The sequence below is a fragment of the Siphateles boraxobius genome, unplaced genomic scaffold, assembly GCF_051911475.1.
Source record: "Siphateles boraxobius isolate OS27281-9 unplaced genomic scaffold, OSU_SipBor_1 5, whole genome shotgun sequence".
NCBI lineage: Eukaryota > Metazoa > Chordata > Actinopteri > Cypriniformes > Leuciscidae > Siphateles > Siphateles boraxobius.
The window spans coordinates 23,010,194-23,026,615 of NW_027509141.1; the positions used below are offsets into that span (position 1 = coordinate 23,010,194).

At 38.4% G+C, this 16,422-nt stretch overlaps 1 protein-coding gene across 2 annotated transcripts in view; it reads left to right on the plus strand.

Moving 5' to 3' along the window:
- The window catches only part of lrrn2 (leucine rich repeat neuronal 2), a 49,367-nt gene extending 37,779 nt beyond the window's left edge, over positions 1 to 11,588 (plus strand). Inside the window, exons 2-3 of one of the 2 annotated variants that reach the window (XR_013194885.1) lie at positions 7,413 to 10,398; positions 10,523 to 10,605. Coding sequence is in view for 1 of the 2 variants with exons in the window: in XM_077203332.1 (XP_077059447.1) it covers positions 7,727 to 9,778; positions 10,523 to 10,606 (2,136 nt within the window). In the remaining variant the exon portion in view is untranslated. Of the gene's footprint in view, positions 1 to 7,412; positions 10,399 to 10,522 lie in introns of both variants that reach the window. The other variant, XM_077203332.1, reaches the window with a different exon arrangement.
- The last annotated feature ends 4,834 nt before the right edge of the window (positions 11,589 to 16,422 follow it).

Genomic DNA, 16,422 nt, shown 5'->3' on the forward strand with positions numbered 1-16,422 from the left:
CCTGATGGACAAAATTCACACCCTACACTTTTCCTCATTGCATTGCCTGTTTACTCAGAAATATGTCCAATTATGAAAGTAAAATGGCCCTTTTAAATGCTGTAAAGTAACTGACAAAATGACTGTAATAATACGCAAGTTGGAGAAATGTGGAAAAAGCAAGACATCTATAAATATGCTCAAAAAGATCTGCTATAAAACTACACTTAAAACAATTGATTTAAAAAAAAAAACAGGAATATTTATTTACATTTTTAGTGGGCTGTGTGAAGGAGCAGACCTGTTATGCAGAGCTCCTTCAACTTTCACACTGACCTTGTGGAACACGGAGGCAGATCTCCATGGCAACTCTGCAGCGAGCACTGCAATAGCTCCTTCCAAGAAATAAATGACGGTGGCTCTGCAGAGGGTTACAACAGAAAGAGAAAGAGAGGGAGAGAGAGATTTCCCAACTTTTGTATTAGTAAAGCACATAAGACACATTTAAACACACAAAAAACAAACAGCTGGTCTAGATTACACATTCTTGTAGGGTGAACTGCTTCTTGTCCCGCTCTGAAAAGAAGCTGTTATCCACTCGCTGCCGCAGCACTCATCTAATTATTACAAAGGTCAATATTCCTCAGGAAGGTGAATGAGAATATACGACACTCTCCTGAGATGCAGGTGGGGGGGATGCTGCGGTAAGGTTGGAATAATTCTTGTTCATATCCTAGTTTGCATCTATCCAGCAAATAAAACTGCTTTATAAAGAGCAATGTGATGGACATATGGGCAATAGCTATTACATATAGGTATAGTCAATATGCAGTGCTGTCAGTTAGTTTTAATTGATGACCAGTGGGCATATCAGAGAATATCTATTCAACCTGTCGCTTTAGTATGAAATGGAGGATCATTTTTTGAAACTTTCAATAAAGCATGAAGAAGGGCCAATGGCATAACATGTTACAGATCAATGTCATTGCTTTTACATTTACACCCCCATGATTTGAAGATGGACAGATTGGTAAAATCTGTGATACGTGAGCAGCTATTCTGCACAGCTTTTTATTCACTCTCTGAATGACTCCATGTTCCATCAGGTGCATTATAATTACACAAAGACACTTATGAAAGGGGCTTGGGGTCGTTCACACAGGACGAGTTCTTGCATTCAAAAACAGCTGCAACTAAACAAAATGTGCCATGGTCGAAGACGTCCATGTACATAAAATCCATTATAAACAGCCTTTTCGTTTCTCTTCAAATGATGGTGGGCTCGGGGGCCTCCTCCCAAATCATGTGTCTAACCAGAGAGTTTTTAGTTTTTTTTTTTTAAATGGAGGCAGTGAAGTTCCTTTGAAGTCATGATAATACAAGAGTGCTCACCCTTCCGTCCCCTGGAGGAATTGCCCAAAGCTTTGGTAAGACAGACTCACGCTGATGAAGGCAAAGATAACAAGATGAAAATCCCCAATCAGATTCCATCTGGGGCGATGGTGGATTAGCCTGGCTTTGAGTCACCACGACACCAAGTCGATGTTTACGAAGCAGCGGTTGACGCTGGACAGCCTTGGGTAAATCCAATGCTAACACGCTGAAGGGCCCTTCTCCCTGCTTCTCCCAGCCCCTTCTGAGAAGAAATAGGAATATTCAATTAACGTGTGCAGTTGCAGCTTCAGGGGCCTATACCATGAAGCCGGTTTAGGTGGCTAGCCAGCTATGTTTCAGTTTAGTTTGCGTCATCCCTGGGTTTTAGGGACCATGAAAGTGGTTTGGCTTTTAGCAGTGTATATCGCCATAGTACCTTATGCTCCACAGCTAACCTGGTCCGGGGCAGGTTATGTTCTAGGGAAGAGGTTGCAAACTGAACTTGGACCAATCAGCTGTGAGCAAAGTGACACATGTCGTCTGCGATAAAGTCATTCCACCTGTTTCTATTCCAAATTAAAGGTCACTACATAGCAAATGATTTTTAAAGACAAAATCTTCTGGTTTTTAGTGATGCTTATTTAGAATAATAAATTTGTATGATTTAGATATTATTTATGTAATTATTATACCCTTTATCAATCACACATGTACAATTTTAGTTAATCAATTATTATTACGCAGTTTAAATAAATAAATATATAAAGGTAATATATATACACTTTAGCATCAATACATGTGAGCTTAAATGTTCAACTCTCTCTATACCTTTATCAGCTGTATAAAATAACTTCACAACTTTTACTTGCACTGATATACAGTAGCGAGACTTTTTCTTTTAGTTGTCCTCTTTCATAGACAGCTGTTTTCTTCTTGCTGTGTAAATTTGTTTACATTCTTACTATTTTAATACTTTTATTTAATAAGTGAATTGCGCTGCTTCTCTCGCGAGAAATGAATCTCAGTTTCACTCTTTCTCAACATGTGATTGGCTGTTCGCTACTGATGTCACACTTAAACTCCTAAACTCAGGATCAAAGCCTGGGTTGACAGAGAAAGTTGATGGTCAGCATCATGGTACCAAATAAAGCCTGGTTGGATTGGTTTGGTTTTGTCAACTCTAAACTAATCCTGTAACCCTGAGTTTGTTCAACTACCATCATGGTACAGGCCTCTGGTGTTGTTCCCCTTGTTATTATTCAAACACTTTCTTCTTTGTCTCAAGGGTTAATGAAACCAGGTGTGGATCTCACTTTATGGTTTAAACCAAGCTTGCGTATGCATAAGTTATGTGTGTGTGCGTGCATGTGCCTCGGAAACAAACAACTCTTGCAAAGACTGGAACAAATAAGGATTACTTGCTACCAAATAAACACAAACAGATGCTGGGAAAGCAGTAGCTTTGGATAATATGGGAAATCTGGTCACTATTGCACAGGACATTAGCATAGATGAACCCCCACCACAGTTTTCCATAGTACATTTTGTCACTATCACAATCTGAATTTATGATTGTTTCATCTAATACAGAACAAGCATCTCCAATTCTTGAGCAGGAGGTTTCATTTTGTCAATGCGTTATAATGAGTGGCAATATGGTGCTGGAATTTATTTTTTAATGCTGTGTGGTTGTTATTAACAAGAAAAATAACGGGCAATATGTTCTCTCAAGCACACAGCTGTCAGGCTCCAATCTATTGCTTTTCCATTGTTCCATCTACAAAATAGCACACAAATAGTACAGATGCAATTTAATTTTTTTTATTAGATTAAGATTAAAACCATCTATTCACTGCTAGATCTAAGAATTTATCTCCTGATTTTCTCTCTCTCTCTCTCTCTCTCTCTCTCTCTCTCTCTCTCTCTCTCTCTCTCTCTCTCTCTCTCTCTCTCTCTCTCTCTCTCTCTCACACACACACACACACACACACAATAAAACAATAAAAGATCATGTTAGCTTACATATCCATATGTATATCCTAATTCATATAATGTAATGTAATATAACAATATACATGATATAAGACTCTGTACAAGTTACTCCAGGAAAAGTCAGGGCCACCGGAAACAAAAGGGGTCAAACTAAAGTTTGGAGAAGCAGAGAGACGCAGTATGTGTGGCGGTAGAGTCAGGTTGTGCTGTCAGAGCTTGATATTAAGTTGGCGGAAAATAGGCTGGCAAGGTCAGTGCAGGTGAAAGCAGAAGGAGACAGACTTACAGAAAAACACAAACTACTATCTTAAAGATATCTACGTTTTTTGGACATTTAAGCCACACTTGCATTTACATGCATGCCATTGTATAGACCTTAGTCAGGGTACTAGTGCCATGTTTATTTTTTGACAGGAATAAAAATGAGGCTGTGAGGGATAGAAGTTCAGTGCATTCAATGGATTGTACTGTTGTTTAAAAACAATACAATTGTTCAGCTGATGAAACGTCTGTCTGAAAAAAAACGACAAAAAATTTTCAGTTGACAAAAACTCCATGACACCGTTTTAAAAGTTGTGCGTTGTGAAAATTATGTGATCTACGATCTTTATACAGCAGATGCCATTGTAAAGACTAAATTGTAAATACTATCCCTCATAACCTAATTTTTCATGTGTGTTAAATTCAATATGGTGCTAAACTGACTAAAGTCTAAGTAGAAGTAATTGGAATAAAAAGATGGCCAAGAAAGATTAAATTAGTTTTGAGAAAAGCATTTTTTGTGTGCAGATGTCACTTGGTTTCATATTTTGTATCTAATGTAATTGCATTTAATATTATAATAAATAATGTATAAGAGTGACATGTCCATATGTGTTTGAATATATCTTGGGGTCAGGATTGGAGTTCGTGGTAAGACAAATTCTAAAGTATTCTTTTGGAGTCTTCTGAAATGAATTAAGACTGTCAGGTCTATTCGGTATCCGTGAACATCATACACTCTTTGCAGCGTGTTCTGTATTCATGTGAAAGAGAGGACCATTCACATCCCGTAACAATTTATGGATTCTACATTGATTCAGATATTCCCTTTTATTTCTTAACCTGAAGCATGCTTCATAAATGATAAATACTGCCAGTCAATTCAGTCCCTTGATGAAACATTAATCAGCATACACAATTTTTTTTTAAGGAAAAATGGCTCCAAGAAGAAAAACATGATAATAAACGAGGATAAGATCGTTTTTTGTTTTTTTTTGTTTTTTGTGATGGTATGGATTATGGACTCGAATTCTAATGAGATAAAATCATGCAAAAGCAAAGGAATTAAATAAATAAAACAGATGTGAAGTTATTACTTTGGCACAGAAAAAACAAACATAAATACTGTTCGACCCAAAACAGCCGTTAATGCAATGTACAAACTCACCTTTGAGGACCGGGCAATCGTTTCCAGGTGTGTGCAACCACAAAGAATTATTCATAGAGTCTGGTAAATCTGCATTACTAGAGTGCAAACAGACCTTTTTTCTTTTCTGCTCACCGTTAAGCTCTGAAATGAGTTGTTGAAGGAGAGTTGTTTGGCACAGAGATCCAGGCATCAGCATGCAGCCAGAGGTGGCTCGTAAACTCGCCTATCAGCAATCATGCCATGAATGAACATCAGGGCCGTAAGGAAACTGGCGGCAGCAAATTCGGTTAATCCCTGCAATCTGCAAAGCAAATCAAGAACATAAATTGAGATTAAGATGAAACAAAGCACGGTTTTATTTTGGTTTTAAAATAATCTGACAGAAAAGAAAGCTTTTGCAGGGATGCATTTTGTCAGGGTAGTGACAGGATTATATGTTTCATTGGTCAAATCCCAAGCTGGTGTCAAAATGTCTTTAATGTCTTGCCATTATATTCCCAGGGGAGATAATAGTAGCTTGCACAATCCATTGTTAAGGTCGACAAAAGACGATTATTATGAACAGGAATTTTTCAGAGCCACATTGAAACGTGTCAGATCCATTCTCGTTTTTTGCAGGCTCATGAGACATCACAGAATCTGACTCGAAAACCTTGAGGAGCGGAGAATGTGTCAGTAGAAACACATTCACCCCTCTTGTAGTAGTACAATTTATGAACAAATCAAAAACAGAGCGTAACCACTATAGCCACATTGTCACAAACAAAAGATACTTTTGAGCCAGTCCTTTTAAGGACTCTTTGAGAAAGACTCAGTAGAATCTGAATTAACGTTATATATGTATATACTTTATGTAAGCAAAATGGACACGAGACTGAACTGAATCTGATTTGCTATCCAGCCCTAATGACATTATGACAGCAAGAGGTGAAAACACATTTATTTAGAGACGATAAAATGGTACCTTCAAGATGGCACCACCTGTTGCATGGCACCACAACAGCTGTTTCATTCTGGAGGCCTCCTGGACGCACTTTGTCTAGCCTAGTGTGCTTTTTTTTGGGCCAAAATGAGACCTAAAAGGAGTGAAAAGAAAGATTAGTGGGCGAACTCTGCAAATGCATTTTTCAGTATGCACAAGCAAGCAACCCACATGCACTCAAGACACCCTCACAATTGATTACGACGCAGACAGGGAATTGACAGTAAGCAACATGTCCCTGGACCAGCTGGGCCAAGGTAAGAGGTAAGAGGTATCCATCAAGAGGGCCAAGCTTCTGCTTGAGAAGTTGACACTTTGTAAATGAGCTTGAAGTTGACGATGTGCACAAGCCGATGACTGGCGGGGGAGAGATCAGGGCTTGCACACATGGGCCCGTTGATAGCTATGGATCGCTCTTCTATCCCTCCACGCCAGTGTGCATATATGAGAGAGAGCAAAGAGGAAGCACAAATAGTCTCTGAACCGGCAGGTAGATCCCTGGGGGACAAAGGAGAGACAGAGAGAACATTACGACTAATTGGGCATTCAGGAAAAGGATGGATTACTGTGGCAGAGCTTTGAGGAAGGGAGGAAAAGGGTGGATACTATAATCAGAGCTAGTATTTCTGCCATTCTACCATGTAGATGTGGTGTCTAAATGAAGCATGAATGTTGCATTGCTGTGGTGCATGAGGTGCTGTGAAGGGGTCAAAGTCATCTCCAGAAAAGAATATAATATGCATTGTTATCTAGACTTATGCATTGTCATGCATGTTATCTGAACTCCAATGAAGATTTTTGTTTCAAAGATACAGTATGGTTAGTTTGAAGAGTGTGAGGTGAGAGCATACACTAATGACAGGAACTAAACCATATCTTTGTGCAATTGCAATTTATAATGCAATAATAAAATTGAATTAACTCCAAAGCTGATGTTCTGAAAGTTAACTATGAAAAGGGTTTCTACTCTTCTCCAAAAGTAGAGAAGCTCTAAATCCAAAGACAGTTGAAAGATTTCTTCTACACACGTCACAAAGTTTAAACAAAGTAGGTTAGACCACAGTCGAGTGTCATTCCTAATGCATTTTTATGTCCCCTCTGAGTCTGAGTCTTGTGAATTTAGCCAAAAACATGTCATATTTTCCACATTCCTTACCAGCCTCCAGCATATGAGTAATACCAGGGCCCTGATTATTTGCAGAGCTAAATCCTAAGCCATGAATTAGGCTCACTAAATTTCAGCCTGCATTTCTCTCGTATTTTCACAGTAGTCATTTCCCGCCATCTACAAGACGTGCAGTGAAATTCAACTGCAATGTCCCAGAACTAATTTAGAGACGCTCTTTACAATATACAGTCTGAAAAGCATGCAAAGTGTGTTGATGGCAACCAATATATTTTCCATTCTTTACAGTAACAATTTATAACAATGACTTAACTACTATATTGTATTCTAGTTTTATTTAAAAAATAAATGCCTGTAGTGTAAGGGGATTATTGAAAAAGGACAACTGTGGAACAAGTTTGTTGCAAACAAAGTGAAAAGTGAAACAACATATGAAGCTACTGCAATCATACAGCATGCTCTGGCAAATGGAATTATAAAATCTCTCATGATATAATTCCTGGGTAATCTGTGACTAAGTGTTTTTTTTTCTTTTCTTTCTTTTGCAGGTGTGCTACTAAACCAATCCTAAAACTTACTCTACTGTGCTAGGATGTAAGATCATTGGAGTGAGACTGGAGAGAATTAAAGCCATCTGAAGGAGACGGATATGGGATTTTGAGATACTCGTGTAACTACTTCACAAGACTGGAGATGAAGAAACGCTTAGTCTTTGAGACAACTTTCTTAGCAAAATTCAACTAAACCCTTGGCTCTCCTGTTGCATGAACTTGAGAGATAAGTGAGAGACTGGTATTAAAAGCAGACTGAAGGGTCTAGTTCACAGTGAATCTACATCAAATTATATCAGTTTATATTAATTATGAAAATGAGACAGATTGCGATACTTTTTCTGCACACACATCTGCTGCTTGGAGTTGCAAGCTCCCTGGCCATTCAATCCATGCCCTGGAGAGTGCCCTGCCCTCACCAGTGTGTCTGCCAAATCAAGCCCTGGTACTCTCCCCAGTCTGTGTACAGAGAGGCTCCTACAGTAGACTGCAATGACCTGCTACTTATCCAGCTGCCCAATTCCCTCCCTCAAGAGACACAAACCCTCCGGCTGCAAAGTAACCTCATCAGTTCTGTGGACCAGAGTGAACTCCAGGGCCTTGTCAATCTGACAGAGTTGGATCTCTCACATAACAGCTTTACCAGTACCCGCAACCTGAGAATAACTGACCTGCCAGCTCTTCTTAGCCTACACATGGAGGAAAACCAGCTGAGACACCTCCCAGAAGCAGCTTTCTTTGGTCTCCCTAGCCTGCAGGAGTTGTATCTAAATCACAACAGGCTTCGAAGCATCTCCCCTGGGGCCTTTAAGGGTCTGGATAAACTTATAAGGCTTCATCTCAACTCTAACCGACTGGTTGTAATTGACCGGCGCTGGTTCCATGCTATGCCACAACTGGAGGTGCTCATGATTGGTGGAAACCCTGTGGATACTATTCAGGACCTAAATTTTAAACCACTGGGCTCTTTGCGTAGTCTTGTCCTGGCAGGCATGGGCTTACGTGAGATCTCGGAGCGAGCGCTAGAGGGACTTCAAAATCTGGAGAGCATTAGCTTTTATGATAATCAACTAATAAAGGTTCCAAAAGAAGCATTGCAAAAATTGCCAGGTCTAAAGTTCCTTGATTTGAACAAGAACCCCATTCAGCTAGTGCAGAGGGGAGACTTTAGAAATATGCTTCACCTGAAGGAGCTTGGCTTAAACAACATGGAAGAGCTGATCTCTATCGAGTGCTCAGCAATGGAAAACTTGCCTGAACTGACCAAACTGGAAATCACAAACAATCCTCGGCTCTCCTATATCCACCCTCAGGCCTTCCAAAAGTTATCGAGTATGGAAAGTCTAATGCTGAACAGTAATGCCTTGAGTGCCCTGCATAGCCAGACAGTAAGGTCGCTGCCCAGCCTTCAAGAAATCAGCTTGCACACCAATCCTATTCGCTGTGACTGCCTGATCCGCTGGGTGGGAGCCGACAATGACAAGCCAGTCCGTTTCATTGAGCCTCAATCCACATTCTGTTCTGAGCCTCCTGAGCTGAAAGCCCGGCGAGTTAAAGAAGTCTCATTCAGAGAGATGGCAGACAGCTGCCTGCCCTTGATTGCCCCAAGCACATTCCCCTCTTACATTGAAGTCAAACATGGAGACAACGTAGCCTTGCACTGTCGAGCACTAGCAGAACCAGAGCCAAGCATCTACTGGGTCATTCCTCAAGGCGTGAGGTTGACTCCATCCAGCAGCTATGGGCGTTATCAGGTTCTCACAGAGGGCACATTAGAGATTTTTGGAGTCACTGCTGAAGAGGCCGGCTTCTACACTTGTGTTGCGCAGAACCTAGTGGGAGCTGATACTAGAAGCTTAACTCTACAGGTGGAGGGGGGTGACATGATTCGGCCAAATACTCAAAAGACAGAAGATAGCTTTGAAATTCAAGATGTCAAAGAAAGGTATGCCTTACTGACCTGGCAAGCAAGCCGTAATATTCCAACTGCCCATTTATCTTGGGTGGCCAATGGTAGTCTAGAAGAACATCATAGACACAGCACTCGAATTCTAGCTGGTACCAGGAGATTCAACCTAACCCATCTGCAACCAGGCACTCGCTACAAAGTTTGTCTACACTTGGGGCCAAATGACACCTCATGTGTCCATCTAAGGACCAAAGAGGTACCCATACAAGATCCTTTACCAGACCTGACCCCAGCAGTCCTGTTGGCGGTATCAGCTCTGCTCCTTTTATTAATGGCCAGAGCATGTAATGGGGGAGCCTCATTCAGTTGGAAAGACCACATGCTGGAATTTGAGAAACCCCACACCACCATTATGACCCAGGAGGCGAAGGCTTTCATGACTTCTCCAATACCAGTTAAGCATCTGAATCAGCAAGACACAGACAAAGTCCTATCAGATGGCAGAGGGAACATATTCACAAATACTTTGCTGGGGCAAGATTCTCGGGGGCTAACAAAAGAGGCATGCTGAGAAGAGTTCAAGAAGGATGGACATAAATCTGATCTGACAGTTAAAACTACTGAAAGTCTGAAACAAACAATACTATAAATTTACATAGCAGACCTGCTTCACATAACAGCGACCCAGTTTCAAGTATAGTATAATGACAAAAAGAAAGAAAAGAAAAAAGATATTTGTATTTATTTTGTAACAAAAAAGATACAACACATGTATATTAAAAGCATTTGTTCATTTATTCACATTCAATATATCATCAAAGGACACTAAAGCTGTGCTGCCAATCATAAATAACTGTTCATATAGAGTCTGTTTATATGCAACCATCCACCTTTTATGAGCCTGTGTCACAACAGGCCAAATGGTTGTAGAAAGATACGCACTTATATATTTTTAATACTGAAGACGACAATGACTTGACACAGAAAAGCAAAGAAAACAAATTGTAAGGAAGCTTCTAAAGAACTCAAAAAGACAGAATTGAAGTTTTCTGAAAGGTGGTCTACAGGCTGAGGGTAACAATTCACTTTCACAAATGAAACTGACCATCTCAAAGCAGGCACAATGAAAAGTGCTGATATAAAGAGAGATGTCTTAAATGTTGTATAACTAATGTTGTATGTACTCTCTCTTTAACAGTGTGTTAAACTGTGCTCTGTACAAGGACCCCAAAATAACACTCCAAAAGTTGAAGACCCCCCCAGAGAAAGGGAAAGCTTTTAGCGCATAAAAGATAAATCTTGTTCTCCCCTAAATATAGACTGATCTATACATCGACAAAGGCCACAAATCTAATCTACTCTGTGGGATGTTTGCCTATGTTGGTTCCCTCATTCCTGAATTATTGCAGACCCTTGGTTAGAAAACCAACCAAAGTGAACAGATGTTCCAGTGATGGACACACAGCCTAGACATATGTGTCAGCCTCTTTGTTCAAACATGTCAAACAAGAAGAGAGGGTCATGGAGAAACCGTGAGGAAAAGCTCCATGACGCCATACCTTCCAGCAATGAAGGCAAACATTTGATGACAGGGAAGAGATCCACGTCTACATGCACACTGTTTTGTACAAAGCAAGCACGTCAGAGATCCCATCTCTTTCAGTACTGATGAAAGGAACGGGTCGTCAGGCTGCTAATGGGACACACTTCATGGAAATGTAGTGCCAGCTCTTTCTGTACAAAGAGAAAATTTAATTCAAAATGGGCTTTTTCTTTACCCGTTTGTCAAGTGACTATTCAACGCACAGTACATGAGTGCTGCTCTGACTGCTGGACAGCTACAGTAATGAGAGACATATCTAGAGAAAGAAGGGTCAGAGGGCACGGTGAGCCCCTCTTTTATCCAGGAAAGAAAATAAAGCAGCATTGGGGATTGTGAACGGTTCTCTTATATTCTCAAATATGGGGAAATTCATTTTTACAGGCTGTCATTTTACAGTAACTTTGTTTGCTTTGAATTTTTTTTCCCGTCAATTTGTGGTTGATGTGCCCTCCTGTTTCAGTGACACTCTCTCTATCTTGACTGTCTCGTCCTAAAATTGGTTTCTTTTAATTTTTTGTTGATCATTGGTCTTTTCCCAACCCCAAAGCTGTACATAAGTCTATCTGAATTTCCTATTCAACATACCACTTTCTGAAATAATTTAGATGACTCTTGTGTTAAATTCTATTTTGAGCTATTATTAAAACATTTTGGACTGATATCAATGTTTCGTCAATTGCAGGACATCTAGTGTGTTTACATACACTTTAAAAGTTTGATTTCAGTCAGTCTAAAGTAATATTTTTTATGTCATACAAACAGTCAATATAAGTACCAGTCTGGTTTTTGTTAAGTCTCAAAAACAGAACAAAACAATGTGATTTCTTTTTAGCTTGGCTTCATCTAGCATGTATCGGACTACAATTGGCCTTTTGCACTTAATCCAAAATACAGTGTATAATGCACATTTAATCTCCTTGTCAATTATACTTGGAAAGAAAGTTTTTAACCGAGCATGTAAAAATACTCAATAGTATGGACATCATATATCACCTCAATGCATATAACCTTTAAATCAAGCTCTTTCTTAATCAGGATTTTGGGCTATGTTTCCATCTGTTATGTTTCATGGAGCCCTCATGCTTTTGGTCTAAAAGGGGCATCATTTCACATAACCACCTTAGAGTTAACTGGAGACAAATATCCTCCACTTATAATAGGAACAAATGTTCAGTCTTTTGAAATGGAATCACCATAACAAGTTACTCCAGTTTCTAGAGATTTGCAAAACTGCCCTCGGCTTCTTAAATTCACTGAGAAAAGAGCCTCAGGCTGGTGATGCTCTTCTTCTCAGCAGCAAATGATACATCCATCTTAAGTACTTCCCCCTCCAGTGCTCTTACATACCTCAGAATTACCGCAAAGAGCCTGTTGTCTTAAAACAGGAACTTTGAGAGATTGATTAATGCCTGAAGAGGAAAACAAATAGTGACACATATGTTTGGCAGGGGGCAGTGGTTTATAGGCAAAATAATAGCGTTACGATTTGCAGGAATCATACATAATTGTGGATGACTATAATTGCACATTACCATTATTTAAGGGAATATTGAAAGTGGGATGGCAGGGTTCTGTTTTGTAACACTTACTTACTGCATCCTTCACACTCAAGTGGACCCTCTCCAATCTATCAAGGGTAGAAATGCCAAACTATAAAGCTCAATGCACCACTGAACAGTCACTTTCCCATTTACTGGAGGTAAAAAAAAAATGTTTTTACAGTGCAAGCTCAAAGGAATATTCCAATCAAGTGAGCTCAACTACAACACTATCTGTAGCCAAAGTACATAAATGGTAGATTGCTGAATTGTGATTTAATACATGACCTTCTCGATTCAATTTTCTGATCAATAAGAGATAGAAGTACATTGGATTTCATTGCCTCAAGCTTGAGAATTATTTATTTGGTTTTAGCCCAAGTCAAAACATATAATTCACAATTAAATGCTACACTAGTCCACTGATATAATGTGACATTTGGTCTATTACTGGCTCAGGTTTTAAGATGAATATATATATAACTTTAAAGAAAGAAAGAAAATCAAGCAAATTCATATATAAGTGCCTTGCAAAAATATTTTAGCCAGACTCTATTTTTGGAAATTGAAAATTCCACAATGACACAAAGACAAGAAATGTTGTATTTACGGAAGCAGGAAGCATGCAATCTCCGTGATGCAAGAGGTCACAAACATTGATGAAAAAAATCATCTTTAATGAGGACACTGCTTGGCCATTCTGTATAAAAACTCCATTCCACTATTGAGGAATCATTACTCACGTATTGACAAATGAATGTTTGGATGTCACAGCGGGCACTGCTGGTTAAATTACCATGAAGCGGAAGCACCATCAAAGCACTGCCTGAAAATGATTGTCCATCAATACTCTCTGCACAAACAATGAGAAAAATCACACGTTCTTTTAACAAAACAATTACGCCAAACATATTAACAATAGAGAGACTCCAAAACAAGTATTAAACATCAGGTTTTGATTTTTTTTTTTTTAAGAAAAGATTCAAGTTTTGTTATTATAAAAGTCCTCAAAGTGGCACATTTGAAAATTTTAACATTGAATGCAATTTTCATGTCACACTACAGATGTTCTACATTGTTCCATGCTGTAACAAAGCTGTACATTCTAAAGGGCAGCTTAGCAGATAATAGCACAACCAGCCTACTTCTGTGCTCACTTGTCTCAACTACTGTCAAGAACAACAGTTTGAAGAGAATCTTGCAGAGTATGTTAGATCTTACAAACATTTTATTACTAATCCGACTAAATAACAAATCCAGTTAAAAGACATAGACTTTGCTTTCGGTACACTACCACTTTGAGTTTGTTTTGAATGTTTTTGAAAGAAGAGATTTGTGTTCTCTTATGCTCACCAAGGCTGTATCAATTTGATCAAAAATACAGTAATACACTGAAAAAAATTAGGAGTAGGATTTACTTGAAAAAAGCTAGGCAACTTTTTCCACTCAGAAAATGCTAGTAAATTTACAAAGATTTGCCAAGTAAAAACCTAAACATATTCATCAGTAGCTTTAATTAGAAATCGTTAAGTTAAATTTTACTTGGAATATGGAATTAAGTAAACTTTACTTAACCTAGTTAAGTGAAAGTAACAAAGAAAATAATAATGACGGGAACCCCAGTATCAAAAAAGTTGAGTAATTTTTAATTAATTTTATTGAGTTGATATTTACGCTTTCATTTCTACTCGCTTGACTTAAGTACTGATATGGAATTTACTTAGTTTTTTTTATTCTTGCCTGAACTAACTTTTTCTTGTAAATTACATTGTTTTTTTAAAGTAGTATTTACCTTACCAAAAAATGTTTTACAGTGTACAATTAAAATAACCATATTGTACAGTATTGTAATATATTTAAAAATGTAATTTATTCCTGTGATGGCAAAGCTGAATTTTCAGCATCATTACTCCATACTTCAGTCACATGATCCTTTAGAAATGAATCTTTCTTATTACTATCAAGTTGATTCTAGATAGTAAAAAGAACAGCATTTATTTGAAATCAAATTTTTTTTAAACAAAAAAGTTTTTACTGTGACTTTTGATTCATTTAATCCATTATTGTTGTATAAAAGTATTCATTTCTTTAAAAAAAAACACAAAAAACAACAACAACCTAACCTCAAACCTTTGAACGTCATGCAATCCTCGCCATGACTGCTAACTGGCTTATAGCAACACTTCTTGCAATGTTATACACAACATTCACCTAAAAACTTTTCAGGCTACATACTACATACACCCTTAACCTCAGCCGTTCAAGACCAGGCCAGCAGGAATCCGAGTGCTTTAAACATCCTGTTGCTCTCTTTTTCCTTTCCTTTAAAGCGTTCCCATTTTCAAAGCCAGGAAGCAGTTTTGTGGAACGATGATAGAAAAATTGATTGTGAAATCCATTTAGTGTGGCTATCGATTTCCCCATAAGGGGAAGGAAGGCAGACCGTGTGAGTAGGATAATGGAATATGGAACGGGGGAGCAAGAGCCCAGAAATGGGAAGTGACACTGGTTAATGGAGTAGAACTGGGCTGTTTTAGGTAGAGCATGAGAGCGTGTGCACATATATCCATGTGAGAGGTCTCATCTACTATAACACTCCACATTCAGCTCTGCATTTCAACTCATCTATTGAAGGAATACATAAAACTTTGGTGATAATTTATGCACTCATATTTCAGTTTCAAATAAATGCTGTTCTTTTGAACTTTCTATTAATTAAATAATCCTAAAAAAATAAAATAAAATAAAACTAGCAGCACAACTGTTTTTCAAAATTTGTAATAATAAGAAATGTTTCTAGAGCACCAAATCAACATGTTTGTTTGACAATGATTTCTGAAGGATCACGTGACACTGAAGACTGGAGTAATGATGCTGAAAATTCAGCTTTGCATCAGTAATAAGTTTCATTTTTAAATGTTTAAATAGAAAACTTATTTTAAATAGTAATAATATTTCACAGTATTACTGTCTTAACTGTATTTTTGGTCAAATAAATGCAGCCCTGGTGCACATAAGAGACTTTAAAAAAAAACATAAAACAATAAATAAATAGGCCCTAAACTTTTAAATGGTATACGTGAAAGGTGCAGCAGCTTTGTTGTACCTTAAAGGTAAAATAAATAATGAGTAAAGAGTAAATAATGACATATTTTTGAAATCGATTTGAAATCATTTGCAGTTATTTAAAAAGTCTGACCAATGAGACGTCACTCCTCCTGTGTGACTGTGGCGTATGACTCATTGTACAGGCAGATCTAAGCTGTGCCATTAGCAGCCAAAGCATCAAGCTATTTCAGGATATCTAATAAGCATTTATCAATAGGGGAATCTTATTTAATTAAATTCACGTTATTGTCTCTGCATTCATGACAGCAATGGATGAATTTTTGAGCCTGACAGCACCAAAAATATGCAACAGGCTGAAAATGCTACCAAGCTACTTGGGCATATGTGGTGGAATAGTTCCTTCATGAATTGTCAATACCAATTTCTCAAACAACACACCTTCCTTAAAGGCTGATACCTAAAGACAAAGCTCATTAACATGTCAGCCTGTTGCCTGCATAAACACGACACAGCTAAACAAGGGCATGTGCGGGTAAAGGAGAGAGAAGAAATAAACCAGAGAAAGACAGAAAGGGGAAAAATAATTACAACCAATGAGTATCTTCTTCATTATGAGATCACAAAGCATGACAAATGCAAAGAAAATGTCAAATTGAAGCTTGAAACGCTGAGGGCTCTTAATTGTCTTGTCCTTCTACTAGTGATATGGCAAAGGACATTGAGCTGATTATGTGTGAACCTCTCAGCGACTGCCAGTTTAACAGATCTAACCTGATGGTAGGCCCATTAAAACAAAGACCTGAGATGGTGAGAGATTAGAGGTGTGATTAGAGGAAGAACCCAATTATCCTTCAGCATGGAGACTCACCCCTCGAGACACTTTCGTTA